Below are 18,516 nucleotides of genomic sequence, written 5' to 3' on the forward strand. Positions count from 1 at the left end.
ACTTTTGCTGCTTTTCATTGCCTTTTTTTTTTTATTTTAAAGCCCTTTCAATTAACATGGCTGTTTTGTTTAAAAGAGTGTTTGCAGCTTTAGCAACATCTTCGGACGCCAGAACATTCTTTAGTGCATCATTCACGGTGCCACATCACAGCTCTGGAAACGGTTAGTCCGGAGCAGGCAGAGAAGGAGCAAACTTGCTGTGCGTTTGTCAGTGGGACAGAAAGACACTTCTGAGGCAGCAAAGGGGGCTCAGAACCACCCTGAGCAGGGGTTCTCCTCTCTTGGCCCCCCAAGGGAGGGACAGGAGAGGGACCAGCACACCATGGGTGGGAGTCAGAAGCCGGACAGGCAGAAACTGGAGTTACTGGCACAAAAAGTGTGGGTACAGGGAGGTGAGGGTCGCTGGAAAACTGGCTGTGCTAGTTCCAACACTCGGGAAAAGTTCAGTTCTTAACTGCAGGTTTGTGGTTTTACAAGCAGTATACGTTGTTAGCAGGGTACATCGTTAACAGTATACATAATTAGCAAGGGGAGTATTTTTTTCCCCTCATCCATAAGACTTTGGCAGCATAAAGTACTATCAAAAAGTGTACCAGTCAGTAACGGATAAATAAACTGGTTTAGAATTGAGCCTAATATACCTTCGGTATTAAAGAGAAGCAAATGCTTCCGGCTCCCAGAGCTGGGTTTTTATGAGGCTGTGCCACCCTGGCAGCGTGAGTCCTCCCTTCCAGGGACAAAGTTGAAAAGCACTTGGAACTTTTATTAGTTTTGCCATTGCACACTCTGATTTCACCCTTTAACAGGGCTGCCAGACTCTATCTACAGGTATTTTTTGTGCTGCAAGTAGTTATATCGTCTTAAAATTTTAACTATAATCACAACAGCTCATATTTTATGTTTCTTTCCTTCTTTCTGGTCTGTAACGACCTATCTGTGTGTGTTACTCTCTTGTTATCAGTCCATGTTATTTCAGAACTTCCCTGTCGCTCTGCTCCTCGCCGATGCTTTCGGGTGACTCATTTCCTGTGAAGGACGAACCAGCCATTTCCTGGCTATTGAAGACAGGACTTTTTTTTTTCTTCCCTTCCAGTCTTCGTTGGAGCACTGTGGATTAGTCTGTGGTTTGATTATACCCCCCTGCACCTCACACCGGAGCTGCAACTCTTCGCTGCAGCCCTCTGCAACAATAAACTGTTGGCCTGTGTTGCTCCGGGATCGTGGCTTGTCCCTGCTTCCCTGGGCCATAGGCTCTGTGATTTGGGGCTGTGGAATTAAAATAATTCCAGCGATACAGATTTAACAGTGCCATCCTCCCAGCCACTGCAACCCAATTCTTCTCTTAATTCGACCCATTTCAGCTCATAATAAATGCCATGTTAAAAAAGCACCATAGGGCAAAGATACTGATCTTACAACATGTATCTAAACCCAGAAATTCTGAATTATCTTAATAAGTGCTACTGAGATTGCACCTTGGCATTGGGGTTTTGTGTTAGAGACAGGTTACTAGAAGATGGTCAGTTTCTGGATTGATTCTATGCCTGAAATTCCAGCTCTTCCTCCAGCCTGTGTTTCCAATTTCCTCGGCCGCTGTTTATTCAGACTTCACATTACGGTTCTAACTGCTGTGGACAGTTTGCTTCAGCAACGCCATGACTTCAAAGATCATCTGGCCGTTGCACTGCCAGGCTGAGGTATCACCACTCTCCCAAGCAGCTTTTTACTGCTGTTTTTTAAATTATTCTTTTAATCTTGTTTCCCATCGTTTCATTTGAATATTTAGATTCATTAGCCTGTCATACATCTGCAGCGTTTGGAAGGAAAACCCACACAATGGGGATGCTGCCTCTTGAATCTGAATGTAGCACATGTTGTAGGGATGATCACTGAATAATTCATACCTGCAATGATTTATTCATGCCTGAAAGCTGGATACCTCCTCGGCGAGTTTCCATCATCTCCAGGTGGGCGCAGGTTCCAGTTCCCGGTCCTGGCCCCGGCAGCAGCCCCCGCTGGGCACACGGAGTGGGGGCTGCCTTAGAACCTCCCCGGCACTGCTCTTAAACAGTTCTGCTCAGCAGCAATGGGGAACTCTCGCCATTCCCACGCTGTATTTATCACCCTTGGCACACAAACTAAAATGCAGGTACATTTTTGTGCCAATTCTTGGGACAGGACGGTGGGTGAAGGAGTGCATTGAGCTCTTTTCCACTGGCACACATAAAGTCATGATGCAGGATGTTCTGTGCACAGAAAACAGCCAAACAGGCCGTGACTCTGTGATTTGATACCGTAGAGCTGATCTTACTCTCCACCAGAAATTTCAGTTCTCTTTTCCATTGTAAAGTTACAGATTCTGAGACAATTGATATAAACATGGCAAGATTCTTTCCTGCCCTCTCAGGAAACCTCGCAGGAAAGCCTGGACAAATAGCAGCAGCTCAGGCCAATCTCTTTCCTGTCTGATCTGGGTTATCAAAAAATACCCCTTTGGTCCAAGTTTGTAAGAGCACAACCTGGGTCTCCTGACTGAGGTGAGGGTTTTGCAAGACATTCAAATTCCATCTGTCTGGGAAGTATGAAAGATGAGTCTCTGCTTCAGCAGCACTACCCCTGGCCGCCTGGTATGGAATTTCCTAATTGTTTATCCTGTAATCCTGACTTCTTTTGTCCTTGGAATAGGCTCTACATCAGCATAATTAAAAATGTCAAACATGCTTGAGAAACTCTCCAAGTTGCTAAAAATGAATGTGAATTTCCTCCCCACAGCCTCGCTTCATCTTTCCCTTACTCTGGCCTCAGCTTTGCAGAGTGGTCTGTTTCCAGCCCTTCAGCATAGTTTGCATTCCACTGCCAAGAATGAACATTTATTTATACAAACAACCGTCCCTACAAGCACATCTCCCCCTGCTATCCTGGGGCAGGGAAAGAAACATCAGTTCTGTTCTCGTCTATAGCTGCAGATCTGCATTTCTTTTCTTTCTTTACTCAAGGGCATTTTTTTCAGTGAAAGATTAGTCCAGTCGCTTTCCCGTGCTACAAATCTGCTCAGAAATGGACTGGAATGCTCTTTCATTTCCTTACAATGATTTTATTTTCTAACCCTCTAATGATGGTGCCAGTTTCCCGATAAACCCCTCACGGGGCCGTGCTGGCTCCTCGGGCAGGTTTGCGCGGAGGTCTCCAGGGCTCTGCCGAGCTCTCACAGACAAAGCCCTCGTGCCCCTTTCTCTCCAGAGCACACCACAAACCTGGTTTTCCCTGGCCCATGACCGGGCTGTGTGTGTCGTACGGGTTCTTCCAGCAGCGCAGCTGTGGCTGAGAGAGCTCCCTGGTAAGCGAGACGGGGACCCCAAGCACATGCATTATTGCTGAGGCCCCGTCCCTCACCTGCCAGGCCGGGTGTTGTTCACCCAAATGCTGCCTCCTCACCTGGGCCTCTCCTGGGGCTGTCTCCCCCTCCAAGGGGTATCACACAGGTGCCAGATGGCTCCAGCCGGGAATTTCATAGTCTGAGCACAGCTCCTTTCGATGAAAAAACGGGCCCTAAAGGAGATAGATACACACATGCAGAGCATCCAGAAATTCTCCAGTAGGTGTGGGTGTCTGCAAGCTGCTCTCCCTCGTACCGTGAGCACATCGGGTTCTGCTGAGTGCGAGCCAGCCTCCATTTCTCAGCTGATAGAACTGTTTGTAGCTAAGAGTAATATTTAGATTGATAATGTTTACAATTACCTCCACTGGCAAATAAGATAAAGTGGTTTTGTGGGGAGCTCTCTTACTTGTATTTCTAAAGCAACTTTCTAAGAAACAAAGCATTTAAGTAGCTTCTGAAGGATCCAGGGGAATACTTTTACAAAAAATAATGGCAAGATGGTATTTTAGAATATACTCCCAATGCTGTCTTTTTAGGGAGAAAACACAGCCAGCCTCTGTGACTATACTGCCCATCCAGAGTCAATGAACTACTGCAAGAGAATGAGTTAGGAATTTTTAGTGACCACTTTCCATGAATCGTTACTGAATATTTTATGGATCTTACTGCTTTCTTAGTAATCACTGTTGCAAACTCTGCAAAGATATATTTACTTTTGCCCCAGTATAAGGTGTCAGTCTTTTTCTTCTTCTGTGATGTACAAGGAAGGGCTGATGTCCTTTAAGAGTTTCCTCATAACATGCCCAGGTACGGACTGGGATCTAAATAGGTATCACTCTATCCAGTTAGAAGAACATAATTCTTATCAGGCCTTGCACTGATTAGCTCCTCCAGTAGCATCACAACTAATATATAGCAGGAGAGAAAAACCTCCCAGTGACCAGGCAGCTGGCAATGTCCCACGGCCTCCTCCTCGCTGGTTTCCGGTCAGAGCAGGATTTGTTCTAATCTTACAGGTTATAATATTGACGCCTGGAGCACACCAAAATGTACCCGTACTGGATTCTTCATGTGGCTTTTGAGTACTTTTCATTAAATTGCATCAGCAAGTGTACTGGTAGAAATTTCAGCAACATTTGCAGAGGTGCGCTGTTATCTGAAGGTGTGTGTACACACAGGCACACAGAAGTACATACGTGTGTATAGCACTATCCTGGCCATGTATATCCCCTGTATTTGAGAGTGCGACACCCTGATTAGTGCAGTGATGCCCCTGGAGAGAAGGGAGAAACAAGTAACCCCAAAATGGCATGAAGCAGCACAAGGACAGAAAGGCAGAGACATTCCAGCTCTATTTCAGACGTGGAAAAATTGTGCTCCCCCTTCCCAAATTCCTCTTTTTGGTGTCACGCATGCAGTTTAGAGGCACTTCAGCAGCGCAGTGGAATTAAAGTCCTTGTTTCCACATTGACTCAAGAGCAAATGTGTCCAGCTCCATCCGAGGAAGTGAGAGGACTGGGAGAGCGAGCCGCTGCATGCCTGCCATGAGCCCCGCATTGTCGTACGGGCTCATAAAGACATCATTTTCCCAGGGCTTCAGCTCTATTAAACACAAAGCTCCAAATGATTTCCTACTTGGATCAAAGATGTGTTTGTTCCAGTGCCACTTAAGTTTAAAAGGCAATACTGGGAATGAATGAAATCTCCCCAGCGGCAGCTGCTGAGGTTCAATTGGTTTGTCAGTGCCATAATTATGCAGCGGACGTCTTCTCTTCGCTGGCCCATATGGTCCTGAAGGATGCTGTGCAATGGGAACAGTGCGGAGATGCCTTGCTCCCAAAGCGAAGGGGCTTTTGCTTTTGTCATATGAAGACTTGCTTATCTTTCAGATGATGAAAGTTTTAAAAAATCTAACATTCTGATTTCAGTCTTGACAGTGGCAGGGCTTGCTGTGACCCTTGGTGCTAAGAACAAACATGGGTCCCTGTCCCCCAGCCTGTCCACCTCTCCCCACAGCACTTCTCAGTCCTGCAGGCTGGGGTCTGGGTGGGAAATGCCTGCTCATTAAATAGCCATCTCCTTGTCTGGGAGACTGTACACCACATGTTCTGTGTAACGGACAGGAGTGCGTAGTAGGAACTCCAGAGTATTAAATTAAGCATTAAAAGAACATTAAGACATGAACCTGCAAAATGTGAAGTCAGGGAGAATTGAGAGCACTTGAGATCTCAGTTGCCAAAGGAACAAAAGAAATACAATATCCTTTAGAAGGTTTAATATTTAATTTGGTGAGATGCTCAGATAGGAGGGCAGCGGATGCAGAGGGTGATGACAGAGCGCACCGAGCTCTGCATCAGCCGTGGGGCTCTCCGGAGCCCCAAAACACTGGCACAAATGGCACCTTGTTCACAGAACTGTCAGTTCTGTGCACAACTGCCTGGTCTGTACACCCCAGGCATCTCCTAAACACCATTTAGTTCAGATGGGTTCTTTTTACAAACACAGCATCGGCATTCGCAAAAGAGACTCCTAGTGACTGGGCTGGTTAGACAGGAGAGAACCAGTGGCACGTCTCAAATGTTGGAGATTCCCTGCTGTCCATGTGCTGCGGGCACCCAGAGCCAACAGGATGATTTTCATGAACTAAACCACTTTTCCTACAGAGCTAAGTTTAATTCAGAGGGGCACCTTCAGCTACATTTTCTTGCTTTATGGGCAGGGCTCAAAAAAATGTTACCAATACTTCACTTATTGAGAAAATACTTAATTTCATACTGCAAGTTGACCAGTTACTTTTGCAGCAGTTAGAGGTCGGCTAGCGAGGTTCTTCCCTCTAAAGTTTTGTCCCAAGGACTCAAGTCCATGTGTGGTCCCCAAAGGGACAGAAGGATTGTGTGTAGGCAGAGCAGCAGGGCTGGGGCCTATCCCCTGGTAGCCAGGTCTGCAGGCCAAGGAGCCTGGCCAGGCACAAGTGGCAATTTTGAGGTGTCCGATGAGGCCCCGGAGAGGCAGCAGCCAGGTGATCTCAGGCAGCACTCACTGGTGCCTCGGTCACCTTAGAGCTTCTGCTGGGAGGTGCAGTGAGATGCTGGGTCTGTGGTGTAGCGTTGGAGAACGTCTCCAAAGTGCATTTTCAGAAGTGCCTTTTGTGCACTCAGGGCAATTCCAGCAGAGAATTCCAGATCCCAACCCACCCTTGGCTCAAGTCTTGCTTGAATCTGTAGAGTGGGCTTAGCTGTTTGCTCCTACTCACATGCTGGGAAGTGTGTAATCGCTGCTGGAGGACAAGGGCTGGCAACCTCTCACAGATGCTATGCCAGAGTCTATTTTTCTTTTCCAAATTAGCAGCTAGGTGTGCCAACGCTGGGTTTTGCTGCCTCTCCAAGAGGCAAGATGCCATCCATCTGTGGTATTTTTCATCTGTGAGGCGCTCAGCTCCTGCTGAATGCAGCGCTCAAGAAGTGGGAGGCAGAAACTGGGAGCCAGTGCCTCTTACTGGTGTGTGTCCGGATGCTGCCGACCCCAGCTCTTGCCCCAAAAGAGTCATTCAGAAACTAGAGAAACTGGTGCGGGCTCTGCTCAGGGCAGAGCCTTTTGCTTGTTGCTTCCAGCCTGCACAAGCGATCTTCAAGTTGCTTTATGGTCACTTTTCTAACTCATACCTTCTCTCTCCCCTCTCTCCCAGGCTTCCCTGTCCTCTAGGTGCTGGTGAGATTCCTGTCCTTCCACAGACTGCTCTGCTCCGGGGGGCCTTCCCAAAGCATCGGGCCTGACCTTGGAGGAGGTAAGGGAGAGAGCAGTGCTTCAAAACAAGGACAATCAAATATAAGCGAAGGCTCCAAAGGAGGGATGCCTGCAGGGCTCCCAGATTTCCTATCAGCATGGCTGGGTATCATGAACTAATGAATTTGCCTGCGGCCAAAAAGCTTGGGTGCTGCTTGGTAAGATGTGTTCTGTGAAGGACAAGCACCTTGCTTTACATGGGCCTCTCACCCTGGGTTTCCCTGTCCTCTCCCCGTGCCAGCCGTGGGCATCGGCATCTGCCTGAGACCCCAGCAGAGACTGGAAAAAGTAATCACAGAGAGAACTTTCCCTGCTCTGAAAGGTCCTTGTTTATGAACAAAGTTATTTCCTCTACTTCCAGGTACCATTTACCATTCCCTCCCCAACGAACCTCCACAAACACTTGAGATGTAAAAACGAGCACTAGCTCTTTGTCTGGTGCTTCTACACCCCCAGCCCGAGTCGCCCCCCCTTTAAAGTGCTGCCGAAAAGGTGAAATCCTCCAGCCTGGGGAATGGGTTGAGGTGTTAGTTGTTGAAATTGTTCTGTATTGTACAAAAGTACGTTACTGTGTCTCAGAGCAAACAATTACATCTAATTACAGGGCAGGCCAGTTTGCGGGCAGGCCACGTGTGATGCTGAGCAGGAGGAAGGAGCGTTTGGGCTCAGATTAGAGAGAGAGGAGGGGACACTGGGCCCCAACTCACCAGTGGGTGAGACATTGGGTGATGTGTCCCCCAGCTCACGGTACCGTCCGTTTCACTGCAGTTTAGCAGGTAGTAGAAAAAAAATGGCCTGTGCCACACTGTGATTTGAGTTAAACTTAAAGAGGCTGCTCAGAAATATATAGAACTTCAGTAAACACTTCGACAATGAAATTCAACAAATAAGATTTGCAGCTTCCACTTAGCAAGCTCCCAAAGGGGATGTTAAGTTTTGCTGTTAGATATAAAAACAATTCCATCACCAGCAAAAAAATCGAAAGAAGCAGATACAGAGAGACCCTTATCCCGGCTCCAAGGACGGCACATGGAGAAGTTTCTGTACTTGGCTACGGCAGTGCTGCTGGTCAGCATTTTTATGCTATGTTTTTAGCAGTAAGATAGCACGTTTCCTATAAAGTAGGTGCGTTGGGAGGTCAGTAAATCTGTGATGAGAGCTTCCCACTAAAACCTCGCTGTTCTCTGTCCCTGGAGCTGCGGGTGCAAAGGTCCTTTGGCAGGAACAAGGAAGTGCACGGGGATGGTGCCTTCACCCCAGGTCTAAGTGTAAGAGGACCTCGACCCCGGCGTTAATAGCGCTATTTATTCAGCAGGGGTCGGGGCAGGGCCCCGGCGAGGAACGCGGGCCTGGGGGGGCGAGCGAACGCCGCTTTGGGCCACCCCGGGCCAGGCCTGGCGGGGACCGAGCACCCTCTGCCGGGAGCGAGCGGCGGCGGCCGCTCCCGGGGAAGGGAACAAAGGAATCCACCTCCTGCACCCTTCCCGGCTTATTTTTGAGCCTGTTGCAGCCAAACTCCGCAAAACTGCGAGGATTAACAGTGGTTTTGTAGTAGGAGATGATGTTTTCCCCTGACTGGCGAGGCTTGTGCTTTATGAGAAACACCACAAACTGGGAGAGGAGCAATTAAAAGAGTAGCAAACACTCCTACAAGTGTCTTCTTGCCAGCAGACATCTTCTTCCACTAATTAAGTGAAAGAAGATAATTTTAATACAAATGGCTGCTGGGGAACAGAGTGAGTTCCCACAGTGGGTTCTCTGATACAATTACACACTCAGCTGTAGCGCAGGACTGAAAATCCAAAATCCCAGGAAAAGTAAACCAGCCCATGGAATTGTTACGGTAAATAATGGCCGGCTCTCCCCGGTGGCACTGACCTGAGTGTGAAGCTGCTCACAAAGGGCAGTGGTAACAGCATAAGTAACACTATTATTATTGACGTTGTAGCATTTTCTGCCCAAGTAACAGAATTGCCCTTCACTAATTTCAGCTTTCCCACTTCTTCCTGGGGAAATAAAATATTAGGACCTATTTATAGAAGTTCATGGTTTTAAATTAATTTTTTCCTTTGCTCCAGCTGTTTTCAGTGGTTGATTGCTGTTTGTTGGACCAGGCAGTCCTCTGCCAGCTGGCTGCGGCTTTTATTAGCTCTTTGGAGAAGACTTGATTTAGAGCTGGCAGTTACGGTACACGCACAGCAGCTCTGCAGTGCAGACCCTCAAGAGGAGAGATGATTAGGGCTCATGAAAAAAATTGCGTCCCATTCTTTGAACAAAACCACTCTTGTTTAAGGAATGTGGTGCTGCAGGCAAATATTTAAGAGCAGTCTCTTCTCCGGCCGGGAGCTGGTGTGTGCGGTGAGACCCTGCCCTCCCTCAGATACATGGTGGTGGTGGGGGTGGGGTGTTTTCTCAGAGCACCTCTCGAGGTAGAGCAATGGGAATGTCACCCCGTCGCCAGCACAGGATGTACCATGGGATTTGTATTTCTGCAGGGGGGCAGGAGGTGTGGGTGGAAGGATGGGAGGAAGCAAGAAAGGAGCTGAAGAGGTGCTGAGAGGGCTCTTGTACAGGGGAGGGGGAGGAGGGAAACAAACAACCCAGAGAACAGGAAAAACGATGTGCTGGGAAATGATTAATCCACCCCAAAGGCCCTTGCTAAGAAGTGGTGGGACAAGCTCAACGATTTTTGGCAGCCGTGAGCTACTTCTGCTCTGCTCTTGACTCCCGCCTTGCAACCAGATGTGTTTAAGCCCAGCTTCACCCCGTTCCTGCCCAGACACACGTCCCCAGCGCTGTCCTTCGCTCCTGGCGGCTCCCTGCAACGCGCCCCCTCTATATGTGTATTTTATGGCTGTCCCAGGCCCCTCCGCCCCCAGTAAGTGTTTCTCCAGTGAGTGGGGGGACACAGTCCCTGTGGGGGAAGGGGCGGGAGTCAAGTCTAAGAACTGCTGTTCTGTATCCTGTTGTTTTCCTACTGGGATTGTTCCAGTTTCCTGCACTGTCTTATCTGGAGCCGAGAAGCCCAAGCTCTCCTATTTACTTGCTCTGTGCGTGCCTCAGGTCTCTAATCTGTGAAATAGACATTATAAGATTTAAGAGAAACATAGCTGGGACTATTAAAGGGTGGAGGGACAGGAACAGAGTGGTTAAAGGGCTTTCAGTCCCTATATAATTAGTTCTTTATTTAGTTATCCTGCTTGTACAAGCCTGTGTATGTCACAGAAGGTCTCCGAGCACCTTCAGCACACCCTGACCCCGCACAGAGTCCACTGAAATGTAAAGAGAGTAGGATTCTGATGTTTACATTCTGGGGTGATTCCAGGTACCCGTGTTTGACAGAACTTACAAGAGAATCATTTTCAGAAAGTGCTGAGTCTGTTTTTTCCTCCCCAAGGGCTCACACTAGACACAGGGAAGTCTTAGAGCAGAACAAGCATTTCAGTGCCTTTACTCAGTCTGGAGTTTGAAGAGCTCCCCTGAAACGCTGTGGACTTCTTTGAAATTACTTGGCCACATTTTCTTGAATACAGAGGTAAAATAAGCAGATACAGCGCTGAGGTCCTGAAAGCTTACTGTGGAGACCAGACACGCAAGAAAGCAAAACCTTGTAGAACTTTTTTAAAAAACCCTTTTTTTTCCTCTAGTAAGCATGAATTCACTCAACTATAGGTTCTGTTAGTGCACTAAATTCCCTATGGGTTAAAAAAAAAAAAAGGAAAACATTTACCGTACAGCTTTGGAATGTCCTGTTTTTCTGCACAAAGGTGTGGGTCCTGCACATGCAGTGGCCATTATCAGATGGGAGCCTCTCCTGGAAAGATAATTAAATGCTGCATCACTCTCCGCCCTGCAGATACTCATTCAGGCACAAGGATTCAACCCAAAACTCAGCCCCCAAACTCCAGCCCCAGGACCCTCCCCGTTAGGGATCCCAGGTTTGTTGGAAGCAGGTAAAAATTGTGGCAGTGATCAAGATGGATTTTTATTAACTGAAGAGAGGAGCAGTGTGTCAGTTCAGCCTTTGTGGGTAAATACATATTTCATCTTTTTCCGCTCAGTTGTAACTGTAAGTTCTGACTCATTCCACTTGACAGCTCCTCGGGAGGTGCTCTCCACTGGTGTACATACGGGAGCAGAGTGGGCTGAAGAAGTATCCTTAGTTGATTACCAGAGCCTTTATTTGGAACTAAATATCAAGAGAAAAAAGAAAAAAGGCTTTTTTTTTTTTTCAAAGAGATCAGGAAAAGGAAGACATGTGCTTGGAGATAAGGAAAGATAAAAGCATTCCATTTAAAGACGTCCATGATAGAAATCAAGATGTTCATCTGCCAACTCAGTAATTTCATGACCTTATGACCAGGCAGAGCTTCCGTTCCTGTTACCTTTTCCCACACTGGCTCCGAGCACCAAATCGTTGGCGTGAAAGTTCCCTTTAGTTTGTCCGAGCAGCAGCTCAGCCCTTTGGGGAGGAATTACACGGGTTCAACTTGAAGATAAAAAACGGTTCTATAAGTTTATGTCCAGCTTTCCGAGGCGCAGGATCGGGCTGTGAGTCCCTGTCCCTGGGAGGACTGAGGCAGGTTCAGGAGCCCCCTCGCGAGAGGTCTGGGCAGAGCGGAACAGCTGAAATGGGAGTGACTCCCATCCCTGTTCTCTGTGACTCCTCGGGAGGAGATCCCGGGGCCAGCAGACCCTACACCCCGCCTGGATCAACAGAGGTCAAGAGCTCAAAATGCATTTGCTGCTCTAAAACAGGGTCTGGTTTTTGTTTAAAGCAAGCAGCAGATTTCAGTTAGGAAATTCTTTGAAAACCCAAGCTCTGCATGTTTCACGAGCGAGCACATGCACACAGCAAAGTGTTCTGGGCTAAAATTATCCGAACTATCATTAGAAAGCCCTGAGTAGGAACACGTGGATTGATAGTAGCGTGAGTGCAGCGGGACCTCCTGGAGCTCACTGCCCCGGGGCCCTTGAGCACGGCCAGAGCTGGGGCATGGAGGGCACTGGGTGCAGCCTCTGCCCTGGCTCCTGGCACACAACAGGCTTCTGCAGCGTGGCTTCCCCTAGTTTAACTGGTACAGCCATGAAATCAATCCCTGCAGACAAACACCACGCTCACGGGTTCCAGAGCAGCCCTGTGTCCGTCAGCCGGGATGGGCTTCTCCCGCAGCTTGCTTAAGGAGCGGGGAGCGTGCGGAGCAGCAGGGCTGGGGCACCCTGGGCTGCCCATGGGTGCGAGCCCATCTCCAACCCCAACAGGGGCCTGCTCCCACCGGGAAACTGCCACACACCGAGGCCAGGGCTGCTCAAAGAACCAGGTTAGACAAGATTCCTGCACCTGCTGTTTTCAGCCTCGCATCTTGTACCACCACTAAGTGCAAAGCTTTTAATTAAATCACAGAGTGAGATGCCCAGAGCAAAGGCTGCTGGTGTGACCTGCAGGTGCGGGCGGCGTTGGCCCAGCAGCACCCGGCTCCCTGCTCTCGCAGTACGTGTGGTAGTGGGGTCTGTGAGCGATGGTCTCTCGCCTGTCACACAGGAATGATGGTGACTTTCTAGACTACTCCATAGAGTTTTTCAAACCAGGTGGGAGAATTTCAGATTTAGTCTCTAGTAAATACAAGTTACAGATGCAAAGAATGCTTTAGTTGGGAAACTTCCTCTTCTTTTTACTATTTGAACCGTCAGATGACGTCAGAACCTGAACTAGCTTCACTGTTTCTGGTACTTGTGTCTCTGCAGTTCACTCCGGAGAAGTAAAGATTGTGAACCATGGCTTGTGTTCAAAGTGCCAGTGCTGAAAGGAACATCTCACAGAGTCTGGTTTCTAAAATTCTACTTTCAGTATTTATATTTCGTTTTAACGTTGCTTGGTACACTGCGGAGGCTAATCCTGCAAGCACTTACACAAGTCAAGCTTTCTCTCTATCGTTCACTCCAGCTCAATGGGCCCTCACCTTAAGGTGTGGTGTGGGCACAGGCGTGGGCACACATTCTGCAGTAGCATTTAGAATCATAGAATCATAGAATGGCTAGAGTTGGAAAGGACCTTAAAGATCATCTAGTTCCAACCCCCCTGCCATGGGCAGGGACACCTCTCACTAGAGCAGGTTGCTCAAAGCCCCATCCAGCCTGGCCTTGAACACTTCCAGGGATGGGGCATCCACAACTTCCCTGGGCAACCTGTTCCAGTGCCTCACCACCCTCACTGTAAAGAATTTCTTCCTTACAATTTAGCTTGGACTGAGCAGTGAAAAATTCAGTTGCATCTGCTAGCTGGATTTTTTTTCTAATATATATATATATATGTACACACATACATATAGACACAGACACCTATGATGATTATTTTAGGTTCTGAGAGAGAAAGAATATTCAAAGAGTTGCTTAGTGATCTCCACCAGAGAGGAGGCTCAGTGAGATAGAGAACAGCAGCATGGTGAGTAGTCTTTCATAGCATAAGCAATACCGTGGACAACTGTCTCTAACAGAATGAATTATAGTACTAAAAATGGTAGATTTTTTTAAAAACAAGTTTTAGATATGTGGATGCAAGGTCCATTCTTTAGTTTCTGAAAAGCATCCCACAAACAACTTCACATACCCAATTCTCCTTTGGTGCGAGTGGTGCTCTGTTGGCAGCTGAAGGGAAGGTGAGCCCTGGTGGCTGTGGGGAGGTGGGAGACAGAGGAGCTGATTCCTGCCACTTTCCTGGGTTATTTTCCATAAGCAAGCACAGAATTGGCCGCAGGCATGGGTCGCAGGGCTCGGCTTTGCAAAGGGAGCACCACACTCAGCAGGGCTCCCCTCCCTTAGGAGCTGCAGCTGCTGCTCGGGTGGTTCCCCGAGTGTCAGTCTGGGCTACACCAGGGATTTAGAGCACGCACCTGAGCAGCCGCCCTGGCTCAGCCCAGGTGTGACAAATTCTTAAACCGAGCTACTTGGTCGGGACTCAGAGCCCACGGCTATGCATAAATTATATCTAGGATAAATTTATCATTCCAGGACCATGCCCAAACTACCCTCCAGGTCTTCAAAGGGGATACATTTATTTATTTAAAGAAGGAACAAATTTTAGATTGATGATTCATCTAATGATTCTTTTTAAAAACCATTTCTCTATTGAGTTGGGGCTAGAAAGAGTCCCCAGGACAATCCTCTCTCACTTAAGTTATCCCCAACACGTTTTCACAGACCGAGAATGCCGGTGGCGGAGGCTGCAGCGAGGCCGGTTCCCTTCATACGGATCTCTCCAGCCTGGTGACCTGGGCACACACTCACGGGACCATATGCAGTCACATCCCGGCCTTGGAAATCCTGCAGAACACAGGCCACCCCAGCAAGGACAATTCCGTCCTGTGGATATGCGGGGTTGGACATGCCTATCACTGGCAGTGTGGGAAGCTGTACTTCAGAAGCAGAGAAGACAATAAAGGTGTAGAAAAGAAAAAGAGGTTCATGTCTTCTGAGGCCTCATCAAGAGAAGCTGGTTTAGATGGAAAGAGGTTCAGGATGACCCCGTCTTTTGAGAGGGCCAAAGCAGATGCTGTTACCACAGGGTCATCTCGGAGATCTCCAGGGGTCCTTCAGCAGAAAGACAACACGATCTACGGAACATATACTGAGCCATCACCCAGAGAAAATGGAGAAAACAGCAAATCCATGAGATTATGCTTTGCAGCAGAGCAGCATTTCTCAGTGTCTGGTGGTGAAGGCAAACCTGACAGACCAAAGGTGAAGCTGGAAAGCAGCGAAGATCCACAGATCATCTCTGATGAAGAGCAGAGCATTTCGGATGAAGACGACCATGGAGACGGGATCAATCAGAGTGTTCTATCAGAATCACCGGTTAAAGCTGTAGCCGCTGAGGCAGATTTGCATGTGCACCGCAGTCAGAAGATGGCATTTAACAAGCCGACAGCCATCCAAACGTCTGGCTTTGCCCCCCCAGGGGAGCCCCCTCCTACTCTTGCCTGCATCCTGAAATCCCCCCTCAGCAGCCAAGAGAGCCTGGAGAGCGGCTTCTTGTGGGTGGGTCCTCTGAATCCTGCCGGGTCCATAACCGAAACTTCCAGAGCAAGAAACTCCTCTGCCTCAGCAACACCAAAGGAACATTTAAAATCTGCTCCTGTCTCCAACAGCAAAGCAAAGGTCCAACATGAGTCACCCGCCTCTGTGACATTCTTTGAGTTAGAAGCCACCGTAGACATCCAGCAGCAGCTCCAGCTGAGCCCTCCTGAGCACGGCACAGCAGGAACCGGCTTCAGTGGGAACGTCTCCAAAACCCCTGTTGAGGGGAGCGAACCATCGGGATCTGGGCACACACTTCCCCTTTCAGCCTTCCTGAGCCCCGAGAGCAGCAGTGCAGAGCATCCATCCCAACCTTCACATGAAAGTAAGAGAGTCCAGGGTTTTCTTCCTGGGGGGGTATGTGTGGGTGCATTCATTAATCGCTTCCCAAAATATTAAAAGAGGGTGAGTTCCTGTAGCTGCCAAAATCTAAGGAAACGCCTCTGACTTGGGGCAGTCTTGTCTCTACTAGCAGGGACTAACAGGGTTCCTGTTACAATACACTGAGCCTTAGTGCCAGGTACGTGTATATCATGTATATATTACCTAATCTAATGATTAAACACCTCCAATAAGATGCAAATGTCCCCGGTTTTAAAGACGTTATAGTAAAACCCCCAAATTTGCATCTCTAATGATTTGAATGCCTGCAGGTCCTTTTTCACATGGGTACCCAGTAAACTGCTGCCTGGTCAGTTCTGTGGGTTTCCCCGCTGGTATCTAGGTGTAAACATCGAGGCAGATTTTTAACACTTAATTCAGAGAGTAAGTTTTCCATCTAGGGGCTTAATGCCTCGGCTCCCTCCGAGGAGCAGCCCCCACCAGCGTGTCCCACTTCCACATGCTCAGGATGGAAATCCCATTCCATATTCCCTGGAACCTCTTCTCTCCCCACAGTCAGCCCCATGACCCTGTCCCTGGCAGCTGGGCCCCATGGATGCAGGGAATTCCAGTGGCTCCGGAACCCCCCCAGCTGCAGGCAGGGCTGTAACCGCAATGTCCCCATCCCCTGTCCCCAGCCAGCTCTGCCTGTTGCTCTGCTGAAAAAAGGGCCCATCTCAATTAGCCGTAGCGTTAAAGAGCAACAACTGAAAGCCCCATTGCTGTTCCTGAATAATTCAGTGTCACAGCCACTCGTGTTCCTGAGGTAGCCAAGCTGTAGGAACGGGCACAGCCACTCTCTGTGAATGTTACTGGACTGGTGTTGTAATTGACAACATCTATCACCTGGAGGGGCTGGGAATTCAGCTGGGAATGGCTCTGTAGTAGCAGCTCCTGCCAAGATAAATGGCTCATGGCTGGAGCGAGGCCTCGGCACGTGTTGATTTATGAGCCAGTCGCCTCCTTGCACAGATCAGTCACAAACAAAAGAAGCAAAACCTCAAAGAGCGGCACAGGGAGCAGCAGACTCCACCTGGGTCCAGCCACAGCACTCTAAGACGACAGCTAAGGGTGTACAACATAACTGGGTGCAAGAAGGGGAGTGTGTGGGTGTTGGCTTTAGAACCCTCATCAGCCCTGGAAGAGTCTCAGGCTGCAGATGGAGCTTTTCAGCAATCCAGAGAATTCATTTCTCGTGCTACATGGAACTAGGTAGATGGGGTATTGCCATAGCAACTTGAGAGAGCGCCCAACTGCAATCCTGGCAATCTTTTTTTTAAAAGAAAAAAACAAAACAAAACCACTTTTACTCATCTTTTTGTTCTTCCTTACTATCCACCCCTAACTTTGGGTTAATGTTGTTATTTCCCACTGAGAGCTCTCTTGCTCTGAAGAAAACCGGCCGGGGTGAAGCTCAGTGTCCAGCCGAGCCCCCCCAGCAGGTACAGGCCCTGCTCTGTAGTGCTGCCCGAGCCCACACGTGTGCCCCACAGCGACAGCCACTCATTAAACCTCATTAGGAACTCATTCTCTCCCACTCAAACGGGAACGGGGTTTGCAAAAGTCCCATAGTCTCTGAATTACTTTATAAAGGAAGGTGAACATTATTCTGCGTCTCCTTATATCTCACTGACCTCCCTGTAAGTTCCTGCTGCCCACAAAGCTGTGGTTTATCTTTTAGACGGGTTGGAGAAGAAGAGAAAACGTAACAGGGGTGATATCAAGATTTTCAAAGACTGGCTGGTTTTGCATTGCCCCTCGGAAACACGCGAGATCCATAACCTGCCCCCCGAAGACCTGGATAATTACCTGGCCTCGTTCTACAGCTCTGCCAAGCGACGGAACGGCACCGAGTTCTCCGCCAGTTCCCTGCACTTCTACCAGAGCAGCATCGAGAGGTACCTGAGGGATCACGGCTACGAGTACAGCGTGGCTAAAGGGCTGGAATTCCGAGCCTCACAGAAGGCCTTGAAACTAAAGCAGCAGCATCTGTCCCAGAGAGAGAGAGAGGAGGAGTGGAGCATTTTGGAGAGTCTGACAGATGAAGACATGGAAAGGCTTCGTAAGAAGGGAATCTTGAGTAAGATGCACCCACAGGGCTTCCTGTACCTCCTGTTCACCAACGCCATCAGGGGCTTCGGGGCGAGCACCCACAGCAGGAGCCCCAGTCTGTACTGGGGACAGCTGGTGCTGAGGGAGGAGGGGGAGCTGGAGTTCCTGGAGTGGAGGCAGGAGCCGGGGGCAGGCGAGGGGCCACCGGGGCCCCGAATCTTCGCCAGGCCCCAGAGCCCCGAGAGCTGCCCGGTGGCCCATTACAAGGAGTACGCCAAGAGGCGGCCCCTGGACATGCTCCACGACTACGACCCGCTCTACCTCGCCCCCAAGCCCCTCTGCTCCCTTTGGGACCAGACCTGGTACAGCAGGAAGGCTCTCACCAAGGCCAAAATGGAAAAGATCATGAAAGCTATTATCCAGCAAGTCAAAGAGCCCATGAAGAAGCCCAAGGAATAAAAGTGTCTGTTTAGTTCCTGCTGTGCTGCTTTTTGTCGGGAGCCTGTTCCAGAGCAGTCCTGGAGAGGCTCAGGTGGCAATATCTAGTACAGGCTGAGAGGAACATCCTTCTCCTCCTCCTCCTCAGTTTCACCTTAGAACGTCAGCACCCGCGTTTGTGATTACATTGATTAAATCTCATTGGGAACTCGTTCTCCCCCGTTTAAACAGCCAGAGCCAAAGCAGAGCCCTGGCGGGAGGGGTTTGGGAAAGTCCTGAGCGCAGTGTGTGCAACATCACCTCGGCCTTGGGGCTCCGCGAAAAACTCCCATTGTTCTTTCTATTAATGGAATTAATAAGTTCAGCAAGTTAAATAAGTACGAGACTCTTAGGTTTCACATCTGTAAAAC

The 18,516-nt window shown here is 48.9% G+C and overlaps 1 protein-coding gene across 1 annotated transcript; it reads left to right on the top strand.

The window, feature by feature from the left end:
- The first annotated feature begins 322 nt into the window (after window positions 1-322).
- On the top strand, window positions 323-18,127 carry LOC141475600 (uncharacterized protein KIAA1958-like). The gene is made up of 3 exons (XM_074164040.1): window positions 323-382; window positions 14,360-15,527; window positions 17,262-18,127. The coding sequence occupies exons 1-3, from the start codon at window positions 323-325 to the stop codon at window positions 18,125-18,127; spliced, it is 2,094 nt and encodes a 697-aa protein (XP_074020141.1).
- Window positions 18,128-18,516: the final 389 nt, after the last annotated feature.

The sequence above is a fragment of the Numenius arquata genome, chromosome 25 (assembly GCF_964106895.1).
Source record: "Numenius arquata chromosome 25, bNumArq3.hap1.1, whole genome shotgun sequence".
Classification (NCBI taxonomy): Eukaryota; Metazoa; Chordata; class Aves; order Charadriiformes; family Scolopacidae; genus Numenius; species Numenius arquata.